The sequence below is a fragment of the Carcharhinus amblyrhynchos genome, chromosome 4, assembly GCF_965287045.1.
Source record: "Carcharhinus amblyrhynchos chromosome 4, sCarAmb.v2.hapA, whole genome shotgun sequence".
Classification (NCBI taxonomy): domain Eukaryota; kingdom Metazoa; phylum Chordata; class Chondrichthyes; order Carcharhiniformes; family Carcharhinidae; genus Carcharhinus; species Carcharhinus amblyrhynchos.
This window is the reverse complement of record NC_137327.1, coordinates 59,997,346-60,020,745: the sequence shown is the minus strand read 5'-3', so window position 1 is coordinate 60,020,745 and position 23,400 is coordinate 59,997,346. Positions and strand designations below refer to the sequence as shown.

General features: G+C 46.9%; 1 protein-coding gene across 12 annotated transcripts in view; it reads right to left on the bottom strand.

Moving 5' to 3' along the window:
• The window catches only part of mtss1lb (MTSS I-BAR domain containing 2b), a 181,351-nt gene that overhangs the window by 16,332 nt on the left and 141,619 nt on the right, over nucleotides 1-23,400 (bottom strand). For 6 of the 12 annotated variants that reach the window (XM_080187226.1, XM_080187229.1, XM_080187228.1 and 3 more), the window contains exons 4-11: nucleotides 23,265-23,349; nucleotides 21,667-21,758; nucleotides 17,827-17,901; nucleotides 11,834-11,991; nucleotides 10,309-10,416; nucleotides 7,454-7,551; nucleotides 4,931-5,141; nucleotides 1,393-1,512 (exon numbers count right to left, since the gene is read on the bottom strand). In XM_080187226.1, the coding sequence (XP_080043352.1) occupies nucleotides 1,393-1,512; nucleotides 4,931-5,141; nucleotides 7,454-7,551; nucleotides 10,309-10,416; nucleotides 11,834-11,991; nucleotides 17,827-17,901; nucleotides 21,667-21,758; nucleotides 23,265-23,349 (947 nt within the window). The remainder of the gene's footprint in view (nucleotides 1-1,392; nucleotides 1,513-4,930; nucleotides 5,142-7,453; nucleotides 7,552-10,308; nucleotides 10,417-11,833; nucleotides 11,992-17,826; nucleotides 17,902-21,666; nucleotides 21,759-23,264; nucleotides 23,350-23,400) is intronic. The other 6 variants (XM_080187233.1, XM_080187237.1, XM_080187227.1 and 3 more) reach the window with 4 other exon arrangements.

Sequence of the window (23,400 nt, the reverse complement as noted above, 5' to 3'; positions counted from 1 at the left end):
ACCAAAGCTGGTTGTGTCAATTTTGTGGGAATGAAACATTTATTTGAGAAGAATATACTGGCCGGATGAGGCAGAATTACAGATTGCTACAACAGGGTTAAAGTGGGAGAGCATAGGTAGCATGAACTTAACTCATCTTTCCTCAAGTCGGCACGTTGGGAGAGGTGATTTAATTAAAGTGCTTTAAAAAAGAAAACAATTTGATAGGCTGCAGAAGCAGAAACTAATTCATTTGAAAAGAGAAGATAACAATAAGGGGGCCCAATCTTAAATTTAACAACTAGGCCATTCAGGAATCAATCACAAAGTAATTCTTCCCATAAAAGGTAACAGAAATCTGGAGCTTGTTCCCCTGAAAGGCTGTGGATATTGGGAGAACAACTGGATCTTCTGAGATGATCCATCATGGAACAAAGGCGGAACAATGACGCTGAGGAACAAATGAGCCATGATCTAATTCAATGGCAGAAGTTTTGGAGGGGCTGAATGGCCTTCTGTTTTTACACTACCAAGAACTCCTAGGTTAATCGGATCAAGGTACAAGGTGAAGCTTGATCTATTCCAATGATATGGTTCAGTTCCAGTGCCAGAACAGGGCATTTAATTTCCATGTCAACTGATATGTATCCTCCCAGAATGAGATGGCTGACCAAATGATAATTTGATTATGGTTTTGAACTCTATATTTTTTGTTCTAACGACAATGTTTAAAAACAGTCAAACATGGGACTGGGTTTGTGCTGCTTTTTAAGTCAGTCAGTTTGGGCCAGATGAGGTAGAATCAAGGGTTGCTCAAAGCATGGGAAAAAACAGGCACACATATCTGATAACTAGTCAGTGTGCCACCGTGTCGGTACAGCACCCAGCATAACAAGCCAAGTTACTTTACTCATTTGGTAATAATTAAAATTCTGGGATGACTGCTTGAAAAAAATGTCCAGCTCTGGACATTGCCAGTTTTTGGATGGCTGGATTTGAGACACATTCCCTGTACATATATTTTATAAACACAATCCTGGCACCTTCCCATAATTATCAATTATGAATCAGTGAATATCCTGAGGCGTCATTTCTAACTGAGGTGTAATAAATAGTGAGTGAATGTGAAGCTCACAGTAATGGGAGTCCCACAGTAATGCACATAAAATGAGCACCACGCTAGCGGTAGAATAATTAATCTGTGTACTGAGTCACTTTCACATCTAAAAAAAAGCAAACACTTCCAAGGCTTTCAGTATAAAGCAGGGACATCCCAAATTGCCCTAAACACACTGAAATGAATGATGAAGGGATGTGGATGACCCCATTTGTTGTGATGACACTGTCTGATTTTAGCTGCTGGTTTTGCAGGCCCCAATGGGAGAGAATTAGCGATGCGAATGGGTGATTCACCTTTTCACCACCTGACCACGCTCCTGCTGTGGAGCTAGAACTAACCGAGGTGGGTGAGCTACATTCGCTAACCGACTGACATGTCTCCGATGCCTCAGAGGAAGCTGAGCTTGACGATTTCTGCCATGCATCCAGGATCAAAGGACATGATACAGTGAAGCAAGAAGAGGGAAAGAGAGCACATCTGATTAGATTGTCAAACAGGCAGGATGTTCTGCAAAGGAACAGAGTCTGGACCAGCTTGTTTGTACAGTTTTGATTCTGAAGGCTGCTCGTTTGAATGGGGAAGGGCTCAGGACAGCTTACTGACAGTCTTGCTAACCACATGGGCATGAGTTTACTTCAGAGCTTCTGGGAGCAGTTCAGCAAACTTTGCCGATTTCGGCATACGTGGTGGACAAATGAACCATGGCACCCATTTTAACTCCACCTCAACTTTAAGTTACCTCAAAGCTGTGCTAGAGTTGGTACCACGAGTCCACTATCTGAGGGAAACATTGTGAATGGATTAGTGAGTGAATATACTGATCTCCCAGGTCACTCTTTATCCATCAGTGAGAGGGGCTGAAACCATAAATGAACAATCACATATAGCATTAAAGCATTAATTGTGAGATCTAGTCCAAGTGCATGAGAGGAGGGGGAGGGGATGGTGTTGTGCTTAATTCTATAAGCTAACATTGGCTCCTTCTAAGTACCATGCCACCCTCCACAACACAAAATAGTGTGGGAGGCAGACAACAGAGAGGAGGGTGGGGATCCATACAAAATAGGAGCAGGAATAGGTCTGCTTCTATTTTGTCCCTTGAGCCTACTCCACCATTCAATAAGATCATGGCTGATCTAACTGTGGTCTCCATTTTGTCCAATTTGTTACTCCTGCTGAATCATGTAATGGTATGACTGAATCCATAACCAAGGCAGCCTGGTTTGACATCAGCTGTACATCAGCAAAACTGGGTCAAAGTAATTTGTTCTGTACAATTCTGAGTCAAGACTCTGCTTCACCACAGATCAGTAAAAAAAAACCTACTCACAGTTTGCTATAAACATCAATCAACCTACACGTTGGCAGGAACTCTCAAAGATTCAGAACTTTTCTTAAGCCATAAAGACAGGGTCATGTTCAGTATGAAGTATTTTCTGTTTTACAACAACATTTTAATATTTAAACCAACCCAAAACAAAGAATGAATCAGTGGTATTTTGTGTTCTTGACTGGACCCGTCCTTATATTTTGTGTGAATTTAATGGTCGTGAGGAACTATTTGAATGAGCAAAACGCAATCCAAACAATTTCCATAACAATTGATATTTTCGGCACTTTTGTCCTGCAAGAACCTTCCTTCTGGTCGCTGCCCCAGAGAAGAGTAGTAATTGTATTTGTACAGCTTTTGCTATTGCTTTGAGCCTATCGTGCAGAGTAACAGGATCAGTATAAAACACAATTCTAGAATGTTAAGTCAGAAAGTCTAGTGTAATATGTTGTGGGTTTATAATGTTGGTGCTGTGAACATTCTCTCAGCTCACTGCTGTGTGCTGCAGGTTTAGACTGTTTGCACTGTGAATATTCTAAAAACCAGCATGACATGCATTTATATAGCAGCCTTTCATGACATCAGGATGTCCAAAAGTGTTTTACAACCAATTAAGTACTTTTGATATGCATGGTATTTCAGAGATTAAATCTTGTTGTGATATAGGCAGACATGCAAGAACATCACCACCTGCAAGTTCCCCTCCCAGCCACACTCCATCCTGACTTGTTAATACGTCAGTCATTCCTTCACTGTCACTGGATCAAAGTCCTGGAACTCTCTCCCTAACAGCACTACAGTTATACCTACAGCAGAGGAACTGCAGCAGTTCAAGAGGGCAACACACCATCACCTTCTCGAGGACATTAAGGATTGGGCTATAAAATTACTGGCCTAGTCAAGTGAAGCCAACATCCTGTAAAATAATAAACAAAAACGCACGACAGCAACTTTAACACTGCAAGCTTCAAAAATAGGAGTACGATCTTTTCTAGAGATGTTGATTGACAGGTAAATATTGGTCAGCACACCAAGGAGACCTTCTCTGTTCCTTGAAATAGCACCAGGGAATCTTGTCTGTCCAATCAGGGCCTTGTTGAACATCTGTATGTTAATGATCACCCAATAGAGGTGTTTCAAGTATCTGGGATCACGTATCAACCAGAACCAAGCTTCACAGAGAACACTGATTGTACTGTTAAAAAGATTAGCCAGTCTCAGTTTTTAAAACAGAAAAGGTTTGGACTGAGTCAAGCTTTTTAGAGAGGGTATACAAAAGTCTGGTAGCTAGCATCCTAACATTCAACATGACAGTCTGGTATGGTAACCTCAGTGTGAAATGCAAAAGTAAACTGGCCAGAGTTGTCAACACTGCAAGTAAAATCGCTGGTCGAGAACAGATACAGCTCCATGACCTATTGAACAACCCAGTTAAAGGGAAAGCTCAGGCTATCATTAGTGATCCCTCTCACGCATTATATCCTCAGTTTGAAAGGCTATCTTTCAAATGCTTTAGAATGCACTTTGCCAGGAAAAATATGTTCAAGGGTTCTTTTGTTCCCAGTGCCTTAAGCTTACTAAATAACATGACATAAACATAAGTGCTGTAATGCAGAGTGCAATATGTTATTTGTGTGGTTTGGTGTATGTTATATATGCCTAAATGTATGAATGCATTCTATTTGAAAGACTGCCATTGCCGCTGTACCAGCAATGGAGTGTGAGTCTAGAATTTTGTGCTGATAGTGCTCCTGTTAAGCTCCCTGGGATGTTTACCAATGTTAAAGGTTCACATAAATACAAATCATACCACAGAATTAGACTGTTTACACTGTGAACATTCTTCTGAAATCAATTCTTGATACGTTTCAAAAATGTGAATATTGATGTAACCTTGCCTCCAATAAACAGCATGCATTTTACAGATTGAGCCCTGTGCATAGCAAACATTGTGTGTATGTGTGACAGATTGAGTTTGAGGAATTTCCTGCATCCAAACTTTAACCTCTGCTTCTGCTTCCTTTGGTTCAGTGAACATTCCTCTCCTCTCTACACAGAAGAGTTCCACTTCAGAAATTGGGCACATAACCTAGGTTGGCACTTACATGCAGCACTGAGGGAGTACTGCACTGTCTGAGGCTCTGTTTAGTGGTTAAGGGCAAAAAAGACCCCAGTGCACCTTCTGGAGGAGGACAGAAGTGTGCTCTCCAATATTAATCCCACAATTATCACAGAAGAAATATCTCTCTCATCATTATTTCAGGGCTGTTTGTGGGGTCTTGCTGTGCACAAACTGAATGCCACTTTTCCTCACATTACAGCAATGACTACATTTCAAAAATTACTTAATTGGCAGTAAGGTGCTTTGGGATTATGCCGGGGTGCTACATTAATGCAACTCTGTTTCATCAAGACATCTGCTTTAAACTATAAACATCGAAGAGCTCAATAATATTAGTCAAGGTTGCAAACACACGGATGAATGTGTCCGCTGCACTTACCTGGCTGGTAATGTCTGATGGCATAGGCGACGGTGGTTTGGAGTACATGGCATCCTGGGAGATGAAGCCGGAGTCGTGTGACGAGACACTGGAGAGTCGGGTGCTGGCGCTGGCAGGGTGGGCCAAGCTGCGATAGCGATAGTTTGAACTTGGTGAGTGAGTTTGGGAACCGCTGGAGCGAGAAGTGCTACTGTTTGTACTGTTTACACTGCTGGGGGGAGGGGTGTGGTGGGTAGAAGGGTGTGAGGGAGGGAAGGCGAGGGAGACAATTTAAGACAGGATCAGACTCACATAAAGAATCAGAGATAAAGCAGGAAGCTACACAACAAGCTTGGGCTAGGGGGAGTTAAGCATTGGTGGTAGAATGATCGTCACAGGTTTTCACTTGGCACATTTCCTTTTTCTCATCTTCTCCCCTGCCTTTAGCTTGCCACCTAGGACTGTTTGGCAACATTTCTCAAATGGATGGTATGCAAGATGTGGTACCATGGGCATCAATCTCCAACTGTCTCCCCCACACTGAGCTCAGACCTCTCCCTTACAGGAGCAGATGGAAAAGGCAGAGCTAACCTGGCCCACAAAATATATTAGCAGAGGCCTGGGTACAGGTATTACCAACTCAATCTCTCAGGGACAGTGGGAAGTTTCCTGGCAGAGTACAAAAACAAGAAAGTTATGCTGAACCTTTATAAATCACCAGTTAGGCCTCAACTAGCCTAGTTAACATCTGTTTAAGTCTAGGCATGGCAGTTTAGGAAGGCTGTCAAGATCAGAGACAGCATGCAGACAAGATTTACTGGCACGATACCAGGAAAAGGGGCTTTAATGGAGTGACTGGAGGAGCTGGGCCTAGCCCTTCAAGCAGAGAAAGTTGAGGAGAGATTCAATAGATGGTTCAAAATTATGAATAAAGTAATTAAGGAGAAACTGTTTCCAAAAAAGACGAGGAGAATGAACTTTATTTAAATACAGCGAGTTAAAGTGATCCAGATGCCTGAAAGAGTGGTGGAAACAGATTCAATAATTGCTTCCAGAAGTGAATTAGAAAAATACTTGAAGGGGAAAAAGAATTACAGAATTACGACAGGGAACTGGATTAATACTAGTGAGGCACCAACACAGATCTGATGGACAGAATGGCTAATGTGCTACATCATTCAATTTTGCACCAAGGGACATACTCTCTAAATGGGAATGGGTACATCAATGGCAGTAGACTTAACAGTCAACACGACTCAGCTGGAAGAGCTGGCAGGAGGTGAAGTATGTGATATAATGGCACGGTTTGGCATCAGCCTAACATTTGGGCTTTGTGCAAGGGACTGTCTGCTAAAGGACCCTTGGGTCACAGATCATATTTCAATGACTCCTTCATGGCTACAAGTCCCAATTTACAGCACTGCCCTATAGTTTCAGCACGCAAATCAAAATTGTACCCTCACTAAATCAGGAACATGTTCCAGTGGAAGAGGGTCAGTACAACGATTGACTAGTTGTCATCACTTGCCAAATAATTAGCTTAAACAATCCCCCTTGTTGTATATATGTTTTTAATGGAGAGATTGGTCATAGGGTAGATGGCCAGTTGCAAATCAATCTAACGATACTGAAGGAAACTGCAGGGACCATGAACCAGGGTTTACTTGGTGTTGACATACAGGAAAAGCTTTGAAATATTCAGTCGCTTCACATAGGTTTATAGGTTATTTTAACATTTTTATCACCCCATTTCCTCAAGTAAGAATTCAGTTCTAATGTTTTGGAAATTAGTTACCTTTTTCAGTAAGAGGTTCCATAGAAACCGCAGCAAAAATACTCATTTCTAAAGGCTCAAGGCAGGATTGAGTCTCTCAAACACTGGCAGTCAGAGCAGGGAAAGGTCCCAAGGTTGCTGGTTTTTAAACATTTACAGAATGTGGGCATCGCTAGCTGGGCCAGCATTTATTGCCCATCCCTAATTGCCTCCAGACTGCAAAATGTAGCCTAGATCAGGGAAGGATGACAGGTTTCCTTCCCTAAGGGGCATTAATAAACCAGATAGGTTGTTACAACAATCGAGAATGGTAATTACTAGATTTTTAATGAATTCAGATTTCACCATCTACTGTGGTGAGATTCAAACCCGGGTCCCCACAGCATCACCCTGGGTTTCTGGATTACTAGTCCAATGACAATACCACTGCACCACCACCTTCCCTATTGAGAAATGGCTTCCCTCCATTGCATTTTGCCCTGGGCTTTCATGCATTCTGTGGGATCATCCACGTATTAGCTCCCCACCATGTTTGGATAGATCCCCACGCATGAATTAATTGCAAAAGTGTAGCCTTCACTTCTCCAATCACATGGGATGGGGGAGAAGTATTCAAAACCATAAAGAAAGTAATTTCCTCTCCTTATGTATTCAATGCACTAGAACTTAACACAAAGGTCAGTGATGCAGCATTGCCTGATGGGGAGACAGTGGGATTTATCAGTTGGGAGGAGAGGGACTCGTTTGACTGTCCCGTCAATCGTACATACCTGCACATGCTAGATTTGCGAGAGCCAGAACTGCTGGGTGAAGATGGTGGTGTCTGATAGGACCAGCTATAGTCAGACCCTTTCAGATCTTTAATCACCTGTATGAGAAACACAACGAGAGAGAGGGAGGGGATTACAGCTGATAATACAGAATAAAGAGGGCCCACAAGGGAAGGAAAGTGCAGGGAATGCAGCTTTGATTCCAATACTTGAAAACTGATTGAAGAAAAATATATGACAAAAATCTCTTTTAAAACTTATTTTTAAAAAATTCCATGACTGTTCTACCACATCAGAGCATCTCTTTAAATGCAAACTGATAAATTCAAGAACTTCCCCCAAGGCTGCTCCCTCCGGCTATCCTTTCCCCTGAGGCTGCTCCCTCCGGCTATCCTTTCCCCCAAGACCGCTCCCCCTGGTTATCCTTTCCCTCAAGACCGCTCCCTCTGGCTATCCTGCTATCCTAGGATATTCCTTCAGACTATCTTTGCCTCCATTAAATATAAATTTGTTGTCAGGAGGAAGGCACATGTTCAGCCAATCTGAATCCATCTACCCAGATTCAGCTACTCCATCACAACATTTACCAGCTTCTGAAATGATTCCACAGGTTTTGCTTCCACATGTCAACGTCTATTTTTCAAGTTTCCTGACTTCAGCAGTAACTTTGCCTGCTATTAATTTGAAGAGTGACCTACAACCAGGGCTAATTGTTTTGAAATGGCGTTTCTGATTGTTTACTACCTTCCAAATTTCTATAATGTTAGACGCTTCCAGGTTGCTTTGGTCCTTTCTGACACCTCACATGCAAGAGGTTTCCCCTCAGTTTTTGAATGTCTCCTTTGTAAATGAGCAGAACTCAAGATGTAACCTGATCTGAGCATCATTTGGTTCAAATGTGACTTTCCTCAACCACTGGGTGACATGGTGGCTCACTGGTTAGCAATGCTGCCTCACAGCACTAGAGACCTGGGTTTGATTCCCGGTTTGGGTCACTGTCTGTGTGGAGTCAGCACATTCTTCCTGTGACTGTGTGGGTTTCCTCCGGGTGCTCTGGTTTCCTCCCACAGTCCAGAAGACGTGCTGGTTAGGTGCACTCTCCCTCAGTGTATTCAAACAGGCGTCAGCATATGGTGAATAGGAGATTTTCACAGTAACTTCATTGCAGTTTTAATGTGAGACTATAATAAATAAACTTTAAACTCTATTCTTCTCCAATACACACTGCCTCTTTTTGCCCATCCATGTCCTCCACAGATCTCCTGCCCCAGGCTCTTACCAGCTTCCGAACTTTCACTCTTCACCATGTTGCCTAGGCTCTGCAGGTTATGCATAAAGCTGTATGAAACCAAGGCTTGGCAGAAAGCTGAAGGGTGCATGATGACAATAAGCAAAATTTATGAGTGAGGAGCAATGCCAGGCAAACCTAAAAATGAGGTGTCAACCTGATGAAGGAACAACATGGGAGTACTTGTGTGCCAAACTGCATGTGACAGCCACAGCTAAGTATTCCTATACCCAATAGATCATATCAAAGCTCTGAAATCTGCCACATCCAGACATGAATGGTGCTGGACAATTAAACAATTCACTGGAGGAAGAGGTTCCTCATCATCCTCAATGATGGGGGAGCCCAGCGCATCAGTGCAAAAGATCAGGCCAAAGTGTTTGCACCACCATCAGCGAGAAGTGTCGAGTGGTTGATCCGTCTCGGCTTCCTCCGCAGGCCCCCCGCATCTGTCTTTACCCAATTTGATGCGCTCCACATAATATCAAGAAACAGCTGAAGACACTGGATAGAGCAAAGACTATGGGCCCTGACAACAACCTAGCAGTAGTGCTTAAGACTCATGCTCCAGAACTAGCTGTGTCCTGAGCTGAGTGATTCCAGTGTATCAATGTGGAAGATTACCCAGGCACGTCCTGTATACAAAAAGCAGGTCATACCCTTAATTGCATTTGTGTAGTGACCATTTTTACACTACTTTCAGCACAATATTAGATACAGAATAAAGCTCCCTCTACACTGTCCCCATCAAACTCTGATGTAGAGATGCCGGCATTGGACTGGGGTAAACACAGTAAGAAGTCTCACAACAGATTAAAGTCCAACATGTTTATTTGGTAGCAAACACCAATAGCTTTCAGGGCTCTGCCCCTTCGTCAGGTGAGTGGGGAGTCCTAATCACAAACAGAGCATATACAGGCACACACTCAGTTTACAGAATACTGATTAGAATGTGAGTCTTTACAGCTAATCAAGTCTTAAAGGTGCAGACAATGTGAGTGGAGATAGCATTAAGCATTGGGTAAAGAGATGTGTATTGTTGCCAGACAGAACAGTAAGTGAGATGTTGCAAATCCAGGCAAGTCATGGGGGTTCAGATGGTGTGACATGAACCCAAGATCGTGGTTGAGACTGTCCTCATGTGTGCGGAACTTCCACACACAGACCACTCACCTGAAGAAGGGGCAGAGCTCCAAAAGCTAGTGGTGTTTGCTACCAAATAAACCTGTTGGACTTTAACTTGGTGTTGTGAGGCTTCCTACTGTGTTTACCCCATCAAACCCTCCCAGGTAAGGTACAGCACTGAGTTAGAAGCTCCCTCTACACTGTCCCCAACAAACACTCCCAGGTAAAGTACAGCACGGAGTTAGATACAGAGTAAAGCTCCCTCTACACTGTCCCCATCACACACTCCCAGGCCAGGTAGCGCACTGGACAGCATACAGAGTAAAGCTCCCTCTACACTGTTCCCATCAAACACTTCCAGGCCAGGTACAGCATAGCAAAGTTACAGCAAACATATGTTCTTCACACTCGGCTCTGTGACACAGACACAGACTGTCCTTACCTGTTCGCTGGCCGGGGGTAACTTGTGTGGCTCTGCAGTCTGAACAATGAGGTCATCAACAATCGCCTGAAGGTGTGTGATCTCCCCTAACATCGCAATCTCTCCATCCTAGAAAAACACAGCAGGTTAAACCTCCCCAATCTTATTAAATCAGTCCAAATCCATAACCTCTCCTGTCCACTCTCCTCCCAATGACATTGACACATACAAGGGTACATCACCATAGAAACTGGCGGCATTTCATGGGACAATACTTCAGAGTATACAACCTCGGGGGTACCATGGCCATAGATAGAATAATGGATATTCAGGAGTGAGTCACAGACTGGAATCTAATTGAGGGGTTCAGGTGGTTTACGTATAGAATATATACTAGTTCATTAAGCTATACTGAATTGTGGTTCATTCTGAGCTCTCTTAACAGCAGATTTATGTAGACATGCGAGTGGATAATGTGGCTCTGTGTACAGTTAGCAGCCCATTTGACATCTGTCCCACTTATTATTTCCTGTAATAGGCAGCTCACTATCATCTTTAACACAAAGTCGCAGTTGCCCCTCCAAACACCAGTTGCACTGAGTGGTTTACTATCTTGTCACAATGGGCGAATATGATCTATTGCAAGATAACCGTGTAAGGTTTTGCAAACTGGCAGAATAGATTCAGGTTTGAATGAGTGAACCAACACAAACCGCCAGTATCAAAATGCGTTCCCATATTAGCTGTGCTCTGTCAAAAAGCAGACCCTTGGCCCGTTCTCTGTTAGTGTTTCATGCTGAGCCATTTATTTTGCAGTTTATTTTGACAGTTGTGGTCCAGCAGTGCCTTCCACCCTCAGAGGCAGGTGGACAAGTCCCAAGTCTATCTCAGCCAGAAACAGAATTGAACCCATGCTGTTGATATTATACTGAACCATATGCTGGCTACTCAACCAACTGAACTAACATTCATGTCAGATTAAAAATACTAAAATTCCAGCGAATGCGTTTAATGGGGGGGAACGTCAGTGTTGGCGAGTGGAACCATTTTACCCAGTGACAGGACCATGTGCTCCCAGGTCAGCTGTGGCCCTGATTTACAGCAGCATCCATTCTGTCCCAAATCACAACCAGAGGTCTCCTTTTAAAGAACTGACTTATGATTTGGGTACAACCAGGGCAGGAGGCAAAACTGTCCCCCTGCTTCCTTAATCCTGACCTTTGTTGGAAAACTACCCGATTCACTGCTCATGGTGACTGCCCTGGGTCAGGTCTGTGCCACAGTACTGTGGCTTTATGCTGGGGGCTCACTCACTCGCAGCTGTATAAAGGCTCAAGCTAATTTTACATCTGCACCTTCACAAGCTCACAGCTGGCACAGAGAGGGGGAAGAGTTTCATCCTGACAGACTGGCTGGATTACAATTCCTCCGAAAGTCCACTCCCCCCTGCACCATCAACACTGCCGAATTCAGAGCCTCTTCCCTGTTCACTGGTCAGTTTGACCATTCTCATTGGTCCAGAGTAGGACTCCTAACTGCTTCTTACCACCATAGGCTGTAAGAAAGTGATGAAAGTGCAGAATCGGCCTCTCTCCTCGATCAGGGCCTTGCGGACGGCCTGTTTCTCTGTCTCCTCCAGCAGCAGGTACATGTCATTCACGTCCTGGACTGCGTTCTCCACCTGTGGCCTCAGGTCACCTTTACCTGGATCGAGAACACAGAGTAACGATCGTTTCACTGTTCACAAACTGAGAGGAACAACAACTTCCTACTGTACAGGTGGCCTGGTTAAACAAATGAGCTTTCACCTTTTTAAAGTTTAAAATTTAGAAGTTTTATTTATTAGTGTCACAAGTAGGCTTACACTAACACTGCAATGAAGTTACTGTGAAAATCCTCTAGTTGCCACAGTCCAGTGCTTATTTGGGTACACTGAGGGAGAATTTAGCATGGCCAGTCTACCTAACCTGCATATCTTTTAGACTGTGGGAGGAAACTGCAGCACCCAGAGGAAACCCACGCAGACACTGGGAAAATGTGCAAACTCCACACAGACAGTGATCCAAGCCGGGATTCAAACCCCAGTCCCTAGCACTGTGAGGCAGCAGTGCTAACCACTGTGCCACCCATATTGTTCATTGTTCAACTGTTTAAAACAACCTGTTGTTATGGATTACTAGTGCAGAATCTATAGAGGTGAGAGGGAGAAGGGGTGAATTCATGCACAAAGCAATTGCAGACAATCTAGGGTTGTCAACTCAGGTTGAACTCTTTTTGGGGGTGGATAGAGGAGGTGTTAATTCATCAAAGGAATTCCCACCTCTGTACACACTCAACTCCCATTCTGAAGCACCCAAGGGTTGATTGGCTAATGGCGGCTGTGATAACCACAATTTAGTGTGTTCCAGAACCTACTCTATGTAAATTGCCCCACGGTATTCAAGGAAGTGCAGGTCGGGTGGATTGACATGATTAATGCACAGTGTTGCAGGAAAGGACTAGGGAGTGGGCCTGGGTGGAGCATTTCTTGGAGGGTGGGTGCAGACTGGATGAGCCAAATGGCCTCCTTCTGCACTGCATCTATGGATTCTATCTCTGAGATGATCTTACTGGACTGAACGTGCACTGGAGGACCCACCACACCCCAGCAATGTTTCAGCCCTGCACGTTCTTGCCACAGATGAAAACGTCCCAGTTGTGTTTCCTTCCGTGTTGATTGCTTAGAGTGGCGAAGCTTTAAAGGCAATCTGGGAATGTGGCCAAACCCACATCTGAGTCACAATCCCAGCTGTTTATATCTGAAAGTAGGAAGTTGACAGGTGCAATCCAGACAGTTTCCTTGAAGGAAGTGGCTGAAAAAACAAACAGGCAATAGTTACAAGAGGCCTAGGATTAGGCCAGAAGCCTGCTCATTCAGTTCAGAGGCAGGGAAGTGATACAGGGCCTTTAGTCAAAGGGCAAATTTTAACTGAGAGTACCGTTCACAGTAGATGATGTTTCACTATTGTAATCAAACAACTTTATGTTCCAAAATGAATTTTTAAAAAATTCTTGAGATGACAACAATAGCTTGCATTTATGCAGCACTAAGTATCCTGAAAGCGATATGAAACAATTGGACAATGAGTCACATTAGGGTATAGCAGAATGAATGGTCAAAAGCATGATGTAAGAGATTGGGTTAAAGAAGCATCTTAACGGGGAGAAGGAGAGATACAGAGGCTTAGAGAAGGCCTGGCTGTCAATGGAAGAACAATCAAAATTGGGAATGTACAAGGGATCAGAATTAGAAGAGCAGAGATATCTCAAGAGTTGTGGGGCTGGAGTAGAGTATAGAGACAGACAGAGGTGAGGCCATGGAGGAATTTGAAAACAAAGATGAGAATTTTTAAATCTACGTACTACTGGACTTGGAATCAATGCGGGTCATTAGGCACAAGGGTGATGAGTGAATGGGGTGGGTTAGAATACAGGCAGAATACAGGCCTTAATGTTACAGAGGGTAGAATGTGGGAGGCCAACCATGACTTGTAGTCAAAGTCTCAAGCTAACAAAGACATGGATGAGGGTTTCAGCAGCAGATGAACTGACTCATCATGATGTTAGGTAAAAACAGACAACCTTAGTGATGGTACGTGTGCGAGCTCGCAAGCCCATCTCAGGATCAAATTTACCAGCTGGGTTGTGAGCAGACTGGCTGAATCTGATTGTTGCCAGGGAGGAGGGTGGAGTTGGTAGTCAGGGAACAGAATTTCAAGTGTAAACCAAAACTAACAGCTTCAGTCTGCCTGATATTTAATTGTAGGAAATGACTGTTGATGCTGTAGTGGATGTCAGACAAACAGTCCAATAATTTTGAGAGAGCGGAGGAGCTGGGTATTGTCAATGAACATGTGAACACTGACACAGATAATGTCGCCTTGGGGCAGCAGGTAGATGAGAAATAGGGGGCTTTCCGAGGATAGATCCTTGGGGAGACACCAGAGATAAAGGCTCAGGAACAGGGAGAGAAACCATTGCCAGTGATTCTCTGACTATTAGATTGATAAGAATGGAAGCAGGCGAGAGCAGCCCCACCCAACTGCACAACAATGGAGATTTGGAAAGGAACGGGAACTGAGGAAGAACTAAGAACAGAATATAATCTCATGAAATTAGAAAGAGGGATAGGAGACAGAAAGGGAAAAGGATACACATTCAGTTTATTAGTAATTGCATTTTACTGAAACAAATAATTACTGTGCGCTTCTAATCTTTCACACAAATTACAAGTTGTTGTTGTAATCTTTGAAATGAAGATGCCCAGTAAGGTGCCAGTAGTGACACCTACAGTGGGGTCTGACACTGCGGCTGATGGCACCAAGCACAGATTCTACACCCCCACCCCCCCAAAGAGGGCATTTCTGACATGTTCCCATGTAAATGCTAGTGACTGCGCTTCACAATATGCTACAATACTATGCCAATGCAGTACATCCCAAAATACTGCTCATAAACTATTTCCTTCATTGAGAGTGGATTTCCAGTCACTTTTTCTCTGTACAGGTTCATCTTTGCATTTACTCTTCCCTCTCTCTACTCAGGGTCGCTGGGCTCCCTGCTGGGATCCAGTTCCACAGCCCCCAGAGGTGGCATGGTGACACAATGGTTAGTACTGCTGCCTCACAGAGCCAGGGACCTGGGGTCGATTCCAGCCTTGGGTGACTTTGTGGAGTTTGCACATTCTCCTCGTGTCTGTGTGGGTTTCTTCCAGGTACTCCGGTTTCTGCCCACAGTCCAAAGACATGTGGCTTAGGTTGATTGGCCATGCCTTAGTATCAGGGAGGTTGACAGGGTAAACATGTGAGTTTACAGGGATAGGCCCTGGGTGAGATTTTTGTGGGTGAAAGCTGGATGGCCTTTGGCACTGTAGGGGTTCTATGAGAAGCTCACCTTACATACTGGGTATTGACTGTTCAGTCAGCTGGTCCTGTGGCACAGTAGTTAGTTTCCCTACCTCAGGCCCAGGTGCCCTGAGTTCAAGTTCCACTTCAGGACTTGATGACCACGGAAGGAATGCCCATAGCATGGCCAGACAGGGGGATGATCAGCCTGTAAACTCCTGATAACAGGCAGCATGAGCAGGAGAGCTTCCTGGTCAGCCATGCTGCAGAGTGGAATGGCAAACCATGGTGGTACTTTGCCAAGCATAACCATGGACCTATCCAATGGAGGTCCATGGTTGCCAATGCTCTCTTTGGGGAACTGGTACCTGGAAGAGAAGTCAACTGATAAAGGTCAATGCGGAAGCCAGTATTCTCTTTATCTGACACCATACAACCAACCTCTTCCAAAAAGAGAGGACAGAGGGAGTGTTGACGTTCTGACTGTTAGATGCATCCCCTCACCATCGCATCTTGGGGTTCCTGAGGCTGCCTATGGAACTCCTGTTGCACTCAGCAAACTCAGCACACATTCAGAGGTTAAATGGTTTCAATGCAATGAAAGCCTTGGTTAACCCTTCTAGCAGTAGTCCCCTCAATAAGGAAAAGAGAAGCACAAGAACAGAACACATCCACAGCAATTAACACAGCGTTCCCACATCACAAGGCATTCAAGGACGGTCATGCAAACAGTTTGGGTGTCCCCACACACAAGGATCTCACAAACCAGAGCAAGGCAAAGGAACAGCAAGCCAGATAACCCCCCTCACCGCGCCTCCATGCTGCAGCAGTCCAACAGGCAAATGTGATGCACAGTCAGTGTCATAAACAAGTGCTACAGAACAGGCCAAAGGAAAAGATTATCCAGCACATTAACACAACCCAGAGTCCAAGACTGCAGCCCATATTCCTAGAGTCTGGAAGAATGGAAGCTGATCTGGTTGAAATGTGTATATTTATTAAGGGGCTTCACATGGGAGACACTGGGAGGATAGAGGCCAGAACAAGGGATCACAGCACTATGAGGTAACTGAGATGAAGGCAAAAGTCTTTACCAGGACAGCTGTAAATTTTTGGAATTGTCCACCACACAGAACTGTTGATGCTCTGCCAATGGCTATGAGACCGACGAAGGGATTCTTGTTAAAAAGAGAATTGAAGGATATTGGGATAGCATAGGTAGGTGGTGGGAAGGTTAGATACAGAGTAAAGCTCCCTCTACATTGTCCCAACAAACACTCCCAGGACAGGTACAGCATGGGGTTAGATACAGAGTAAAGCTCCCTCTACATTGTCCCAACAAACACTCCCAGGACAGGTACAGCATGGGGTTAGATACAGAGTAAAGCTCCCTCTACACTGTCCCCATCAAACACTCCAGGACAGGTACAGAATATGGTTACATGCAGAGTAAAGCTTCCTCTACACTGTCCCCATCAAACACTCCCAGGAGAGGTACAGCACAGGGTTAGAAAGAGAGTCTACACTATCTCTATCAAACACTCCCAGGACAGGTACAGCATGGGGTTAGATTCAGAGTAAATTTTCCTCTACACAGTGCCCATCAAACACTCCCAGGACAGATACAGCATGGGGTTAGATACAGAGTAAAGCTCTCTCTACACTGTCACTATCAAACACTCCCAGGACAGGTACAGCACAATGTTAGATACAGAGTAAAGCTCCCTCCACATTGTCCCCATCAAACACTCCCAGGACAGGTGCAACACAATGTTAGATATAGAATCTACACTAACCCCATCAGACACTCCCAGGACAGCTACAGCATGGTGTTAGATTCAGAGTGAAACTCCCTCTATACTTCCAGCCCTCATTTACAGTTTGCTCCCTACCCATTTCCCTCTCAGAGTATAACACTTGGCACTGAATCAATTCAATGCGTGGAATGATGTGAAATGTGTAACACTTGCCCGGACACTGACTGTGCAAGGTGGAAGAACTGAAAATATCCAACAGGAGAGTGTGGAGTGAGAGTGGAGTCCATCTGACATGTCACTTACCGAGGAGCTCTACAGGAGGGAGGGAGAGAAAGGAAAAAGGAAGACCATCAGAAAGGGGAGATACTCTGAATGGAAACAGCAGCATTAGTGACTGAGGACAGAAAGGAGAGGGCACATTTGGGCAAAGCACCCCTCAAAATCTCTGCCCATTCAACCTGGCCAGTGGAATTCACAGCTCCCATCAACATCATCATATCTCCTGCAAAGAGCACTGTCTAATTGATCTGTTGCTGGGGATAGTTTATAATATCAATTACATTCAATTCTAACTTGCATCAAAACAACCACAGGTGTGATCAGAACAAGATACAGTGAGATGACAGGGTGAGATCAAACTTAGTCACCAAACTGGATGATGTTCAAAGCTGCAGTGAAATATTTAAAAATTAGCAGCATTTGCAGAAGAAATTATAACTTTATCTTTAATCTAGATTTGCAGATACGATTAAACTTTATCTGCAATCCAGATTTGCAGCAACATGTGAACTGTATATATGACGGAAATGTTATGCTGGGAGTCTCATCTTCAATTTCCAGACACTGGCTTGGAGGGCTGATTATGACAGCAGATTGCTGACCACAAACAGGTCACTCACCTTTCCGTGCCTTCTTCTGAAGTTTGAGGGTGTCAGATGATTTCTTTTTGATCTCGTGCCGAGCTCGTTTGTATTCTGTAAAGAGAAAGAAGCAATGTTTCTCTGTGGGTTCATTCAGGATTAACACCCAGGGTTCTGGCAACACTGAAACACCCAAGGATCCAGTGTGGACCAGAGTCAGAAAGTGTCATTGCAACTTTAAGGATGGATAGGCTCAGGTCCACTGAGATAGTAAAGACTGGGAGTGAATGGGAGGGGAGACAGTTAAATCCATTGCAAATCTGTGCAGCAGGAATATTTGGAGAGAATTTAACACATAAAATGTTCCAAGGAATTCCCATTCCGTGACTTTTCATGTAGTGTACCAACACTGCACCACCGCCAGCGAGCATGGTTAAATGGGATTGAGGTGCTTAATATTAATTGCAAATATTGTCAATAAAATTTACATGGGAGATTGTAGGGAAAGTGGTTGCTTTAGCTCTTCTGATTATAAACCACTGATGGAATTAGAATGGAATGAAAGATCTGACCCCAAACCCAGGGGAATATTAGCCCCATTTCTACACTGAGGGCCCGATTTTACCATTGCGTTATGTCCGAAAAGGGGTGTGAGAATTTGATAAAGTTGGGCATGTGGCCACTAACGTGATCTGCGCCCGTGCAGATTCTCACTTTACCAAGGCTTGAAAATGCCCGTGATCTGAATAGCGCCTGAAATGGGCACAATGGCAACTTAAATGCATTTGCATCATTCAAATTGAATTAATGAGCTGCCTGCCCAACTTTACCAGCATTTCCCTCTTTACCATCGCGTTTGCACGTCCAGATTTGGCACCAAACAGACATGCTCGGCAAGGGTCTGCTTCGGGCCCTCCAGCTACTTAAGAGGTAAGTTCAGAGCTTCCAGCGGCTCTCTGACTCATCGATGGTAGTGAAGGGGTGGAGGTGGGCCCAATCATTCTCCGGGGGGGGGGGGGGGATCTCTGGTGGGGGTGGCAGGGGGTGTCCGCTGCCATTCTGTAGGCGATCGTGGGGGGTGGGGGGGCGCACAGGGTTGTGATTGGTCTGGGTCGTGGGGTGGGATGGGGGTGGGTGGGTGGATAAGGGGGACAATTATGTTGTGGGGGGGGGGTGGTGATGTCTGTGGGGGCCATCACTCCTGCTTTTTGCTCCCAGGTGCGATGTGATTTTTCTTCACTGCGCACGTGAGTTCAGAGCTCCAATCGGAGCAGCAGAGTTTCGGGCGCCATAAGCCCTGTCCACAACGTGATTCAGACTTGTGATTTTTTTCAAGCTAAGTGCGTATGGGAACGCCTGAGAGCAGGTTTACAAGTCGGATCTGAACTGCGTCCAGATTCAGCACTTAGAATCAAAATGGTAAAATCGAGCCCTGAGTGTTTCAGAGGTTTACACAGCACAACAGCACCACCAACTGGCTGCTAGCAGTGTCACAGCACAGCCTTTTGCTGAACTGAATAAGGAACTGAACACTCGTCCAAGATTAAATCTACAATTTAAAGAGACTCAAGAAGCAGGGAAGATGGAGATGGGTGGGAGAGATAGAGAGAGGGAAAGGATGAGACAGCGAGGGAGAGGGCGAGAGGGAGGGGGAGAAGGTGAGGGAGAGGGCGAGACGGTGAAGGAGAGGACGAGACGGCGAGGGAGAGGGCAAGACAGCGAGGGAAAGGACGAGACGGCGAGGGAGAGGGCGAGACGGCGAGGGAAAGGACGAGACGGCGAGGGAGAGGGCGAGACGGCGAGGGAGAGGGCAAGACAGCGAGGGAAAGGACGAGACGGCGAGGGAGAGGGCGAGACGGCGAGGGAGAGGGCGAGACGGCGAGGGAGAGGACGAGACAGCGAGGGAGAGGGCGAGACGGCGAGGGAAAGGACGAGACAGCGAGGGAGAGGGCGAGACGGCGAGGGAAAGGACGAGACAGCGAGGGAGAGGGCGAGACGGCGAGGGAGAGGCGAGACGGCGAGGGAGAGGACGAGACGGCGAGGGAGAGGACGAGACGGCGAGGGAGAGGGCGAGACAGCGAGGGAGAGGGCGAGACAGCGAGGGAGAGGGCGAGACGGCGAGGGAGAGGGCGAGACGGTGAGGGAGAGGACGAGACGGCGAGGGAGAGGGCGAGACAGCGAGGGAGAGGGCGAGACGGTGAGGGAGAGGACGAGACGGCGAGGGAGAGGGCGAGACGGCGAGGGAGAGGGCGAGACAGCGAGGGAGAGGACGAGACGGCGAGGGAGAGGGCGAGACGGCGAGGGAGAGGGCGAGACGGTGAGGGAGAGGACGAGACGGCGAGGGAGAGGGCGAGACGGCGAGGGAGAGGGCGAGACAGCGAGGGAGAGGGCGAGACGGTGAGGGAGAGGGCGAGACGGCGAGGGAGAGGGCGAGACGGTGAGGGAGAGGACGAGACGGCGAGGGAGAGGGCGAGACAGCGAGGGAGAGGGCGAGACGGTGAGGGAGAGGGCGAGACGGCGAGGGAGAGGGCGAGACGGCGAGGGAGAGGGCGAGACGGTGAGGGAGAGGACGAGACGGCGAGGGAGAGGGCAAGACAGCGAGGGAGAGGCGAGACGGCGAGGGAGAGGACGAGGGAGAGGACGAGACGGCGAGGGAGAGGGCGAGGGAGAGGACGAGACGGCGAGGGAGAGGGCGAGACGGCGAGGGAGAGGACGAGACGGCGAGGGAGAGGGCGAGACGGCGAGGGAGAGGGCAAGACGGCGAGGGAGAGGGCGAGACGGTGAGGGAGAGGGCGAGACGGCGAGGGAGAGGACGAGACGGTGAGGGAGAGGGCAAGACAGCGAGGGAGAGGACGAGACGGCGAGGGAGAGGACGAGACGGCGAGGGAGAGGGCGAGACGGCGAGGGAGAGGACGAGACGGCGAAGGAGAGGGCGAGACGGCGAGGGAGAGGGCGAGACAGCGAGGGAGAGGACGAGACGGCGAGGGAGAGGGCGAGACGGCGAGGGAGAGGGCGAGACAGCGAGGGAGAGGACGAGACGGCGAGGGAGAGGGCGAGACGGCGAGGGAGAGGGCGAGACAGCGAGGGAGAGGACGAGACGGCGAAGGAGAGGGCGAGACGGCGAAGGAGATGAGGTCATGTTGTAGCTGTACAAAACTCTGGTACGGTCGCGCTTGGAGTATTGCGTACAGTTCTAGTCGCCGCATTATAGGAAGCATTGGAAAGGGTGCAGAAGAGACTTACCAGGATGTTGCCTGGTATGGTGGGAGGGTCTTATGAGGAAAGGCTGAAGGACTTGAAGCTGTTTTCATTAGAGAAAAGAAGGTTAAGAGATGACTTACAAGACAATCAGAGGATTAGATAGGGTGGACAATGAGAGCCTTTTTCCTCGGATGGAGATGGCTAGCATGAGGGAGACATAGCTTTAAATTGAGGGGTGATAGATATAGGACAGATGTCAGAGGTAGGTTCTTTACTCAGAGAGTCGTAAGCATGGAATGCCCTGTCTGCAAATGTAGTGGAATCACCAACATTAATGGATAAACATATGGATAATATTGGAATAGGTTAGGTTAGATGGGCTTTAGATTAGTTTCACAGGTTAGCACAACATTGAGGGCTGAAGGACCTGTACTGCACTGTAATATTCTATGGAGTGGGCAAGACAGAGAGGGAGAGGGCGGGAGAGGGTGAGACTGACAGGGCGAGACAAGAGGGAGAGAAGGCGAGACCAAGAGAGAGAGAGAGAGAGAAAGAGGGCGAGACAGTGAGAGACGGGTGGCGGGGGGGATGTGAAACAGAGGGAGGGTGAGACAAAGGGAGAGGTCAAGAAGGAGAGAGTGCAAGTCAGAAATGGAGAGAGGGAGTTTACAGTTGTACCTTTGGCATGGTCCTTATCCAGCTGGTTGGCCGTTTTTTTCCAGTCCTCAATCCTCTCCTGCAAAGGGTTTATCAGACTCTCCATCAGAGCACTGGGAAAAGGAAACCATAAAATCCTGAGACTGAGGTCGTGTCCACAGCTCTGACCTTGTTATCACTTTATAAAAACCCTCCACTGCCTATAAACCTTTCCGACTGGCCTTTCATCAACTCATTTTGTTTTTAAGCAGGATAAGGATTCCTCGTTCCTCACTGACTTTCCCCAGACCGAGTGGAGAAGCTCTGGCTGTGGATCAGTCCCACAGGCAGTAACCATCTCAGGATGTTCGAGGACATTACCTCACATTCCCATCAGCCACGAGTCAACTGTGGGAGGAAATACAACACTGACCATGAAGACACTAACACAAAGCAACTGTAGAAGGAGCTCAGAAAGCAGTCATCCTCACTAACACCCAGTGTAGCACCCACATCCTCCCTACCACCCAGCACTGACACCCAGTGTAGCACCCACATCCTCCCTACCACCCAACACTGACACCCAGCGTAGCACCCACATCCTCCCTACCACCCAGCACTGACACCCAGTGTAGCACCCACATCCGCCCTACCACCCAGCACTGACACCCAGTGTAGCACCCACATCCTCCCTACCACCCAGCACTGACACCCAGTGTAGCACCCACATCCGCCCTACCACCCAGCACTGACACTCAGTGTAGCACCCACATCCGCCCTACCACCCAGCACTGACACCCAGTGTAGCACCCACATCCTCCCTACCACCCAGCACTGACACCCAGTGTAGCACCCACATCCGCCCTACCACCCAGCACTGACAGTGTAGCACCCACATCCTCCCTACCACCCAGCACTGACACCCAGTGTAGCACCCACATCCGCCCTACCACCCAGCACTGACAGTGTAGCACCCACATCCGCCCTACCACCCAACACTGACACCCAGTGTAGCACCCACATCCGCCCTACCACCCAGCACTGTCACCCAGTGTAGCACCCACATCCTCCCTACCACCCAACACTGACACCCAGTGTAGCACCCACATCCTCCCTACCACCCAGCACTGACACCCAGTGTAGCACCCACTGATGCCCGTTTGGTGATCCAATAATCAAGTTTACTTTGTCACTCAGGATGTCAATGTTCATCAAAACCCAGATTAATTGGATCATCTTTTTAAATCCATTCATGGATGGGTGGCGCAGTAGCACACTGGTTAGCAATGCTGCTTCGCAGCGCCAGAGATCCTGGTTCAATTCCAGCCCTGGATCACTGTCTGTGTGGAGTTTGCCCGTTCTCCCTGTGTCTGTGTGGGTTTCCTCCAGGTGCTCTGGTTTCCTCCCACAGTCTGAAATGTGTGCGGGTTAGGTGGATTGCCAATGCTAAATTGCCCATTAGCATCCAAAGGTGTGGTGTGGGTAAGATGGAGAATCAGTGCAGACTTGATGGGCTGAATGGCATCCTCCTGCACTGTCGAGATTCTGTGATTCTATTTATTGCCCATCACTAATTGTCCTGGACAGGGTGCTGGTGAGCCACCTTGATGAACCTTTGCTCTGTACAATAAGGCACTCACTTGGTGAAATATCGGAGCTTGGCTTCGATGCTGCGATGTCTCATGCACATTCGAGTCAGGGCTGAGCCGATATCTCGTGTGGCACCTGGGAAAGAAGAGGATTGGCATCAGCAGGGTGCAGTCTCAAAAACTGACC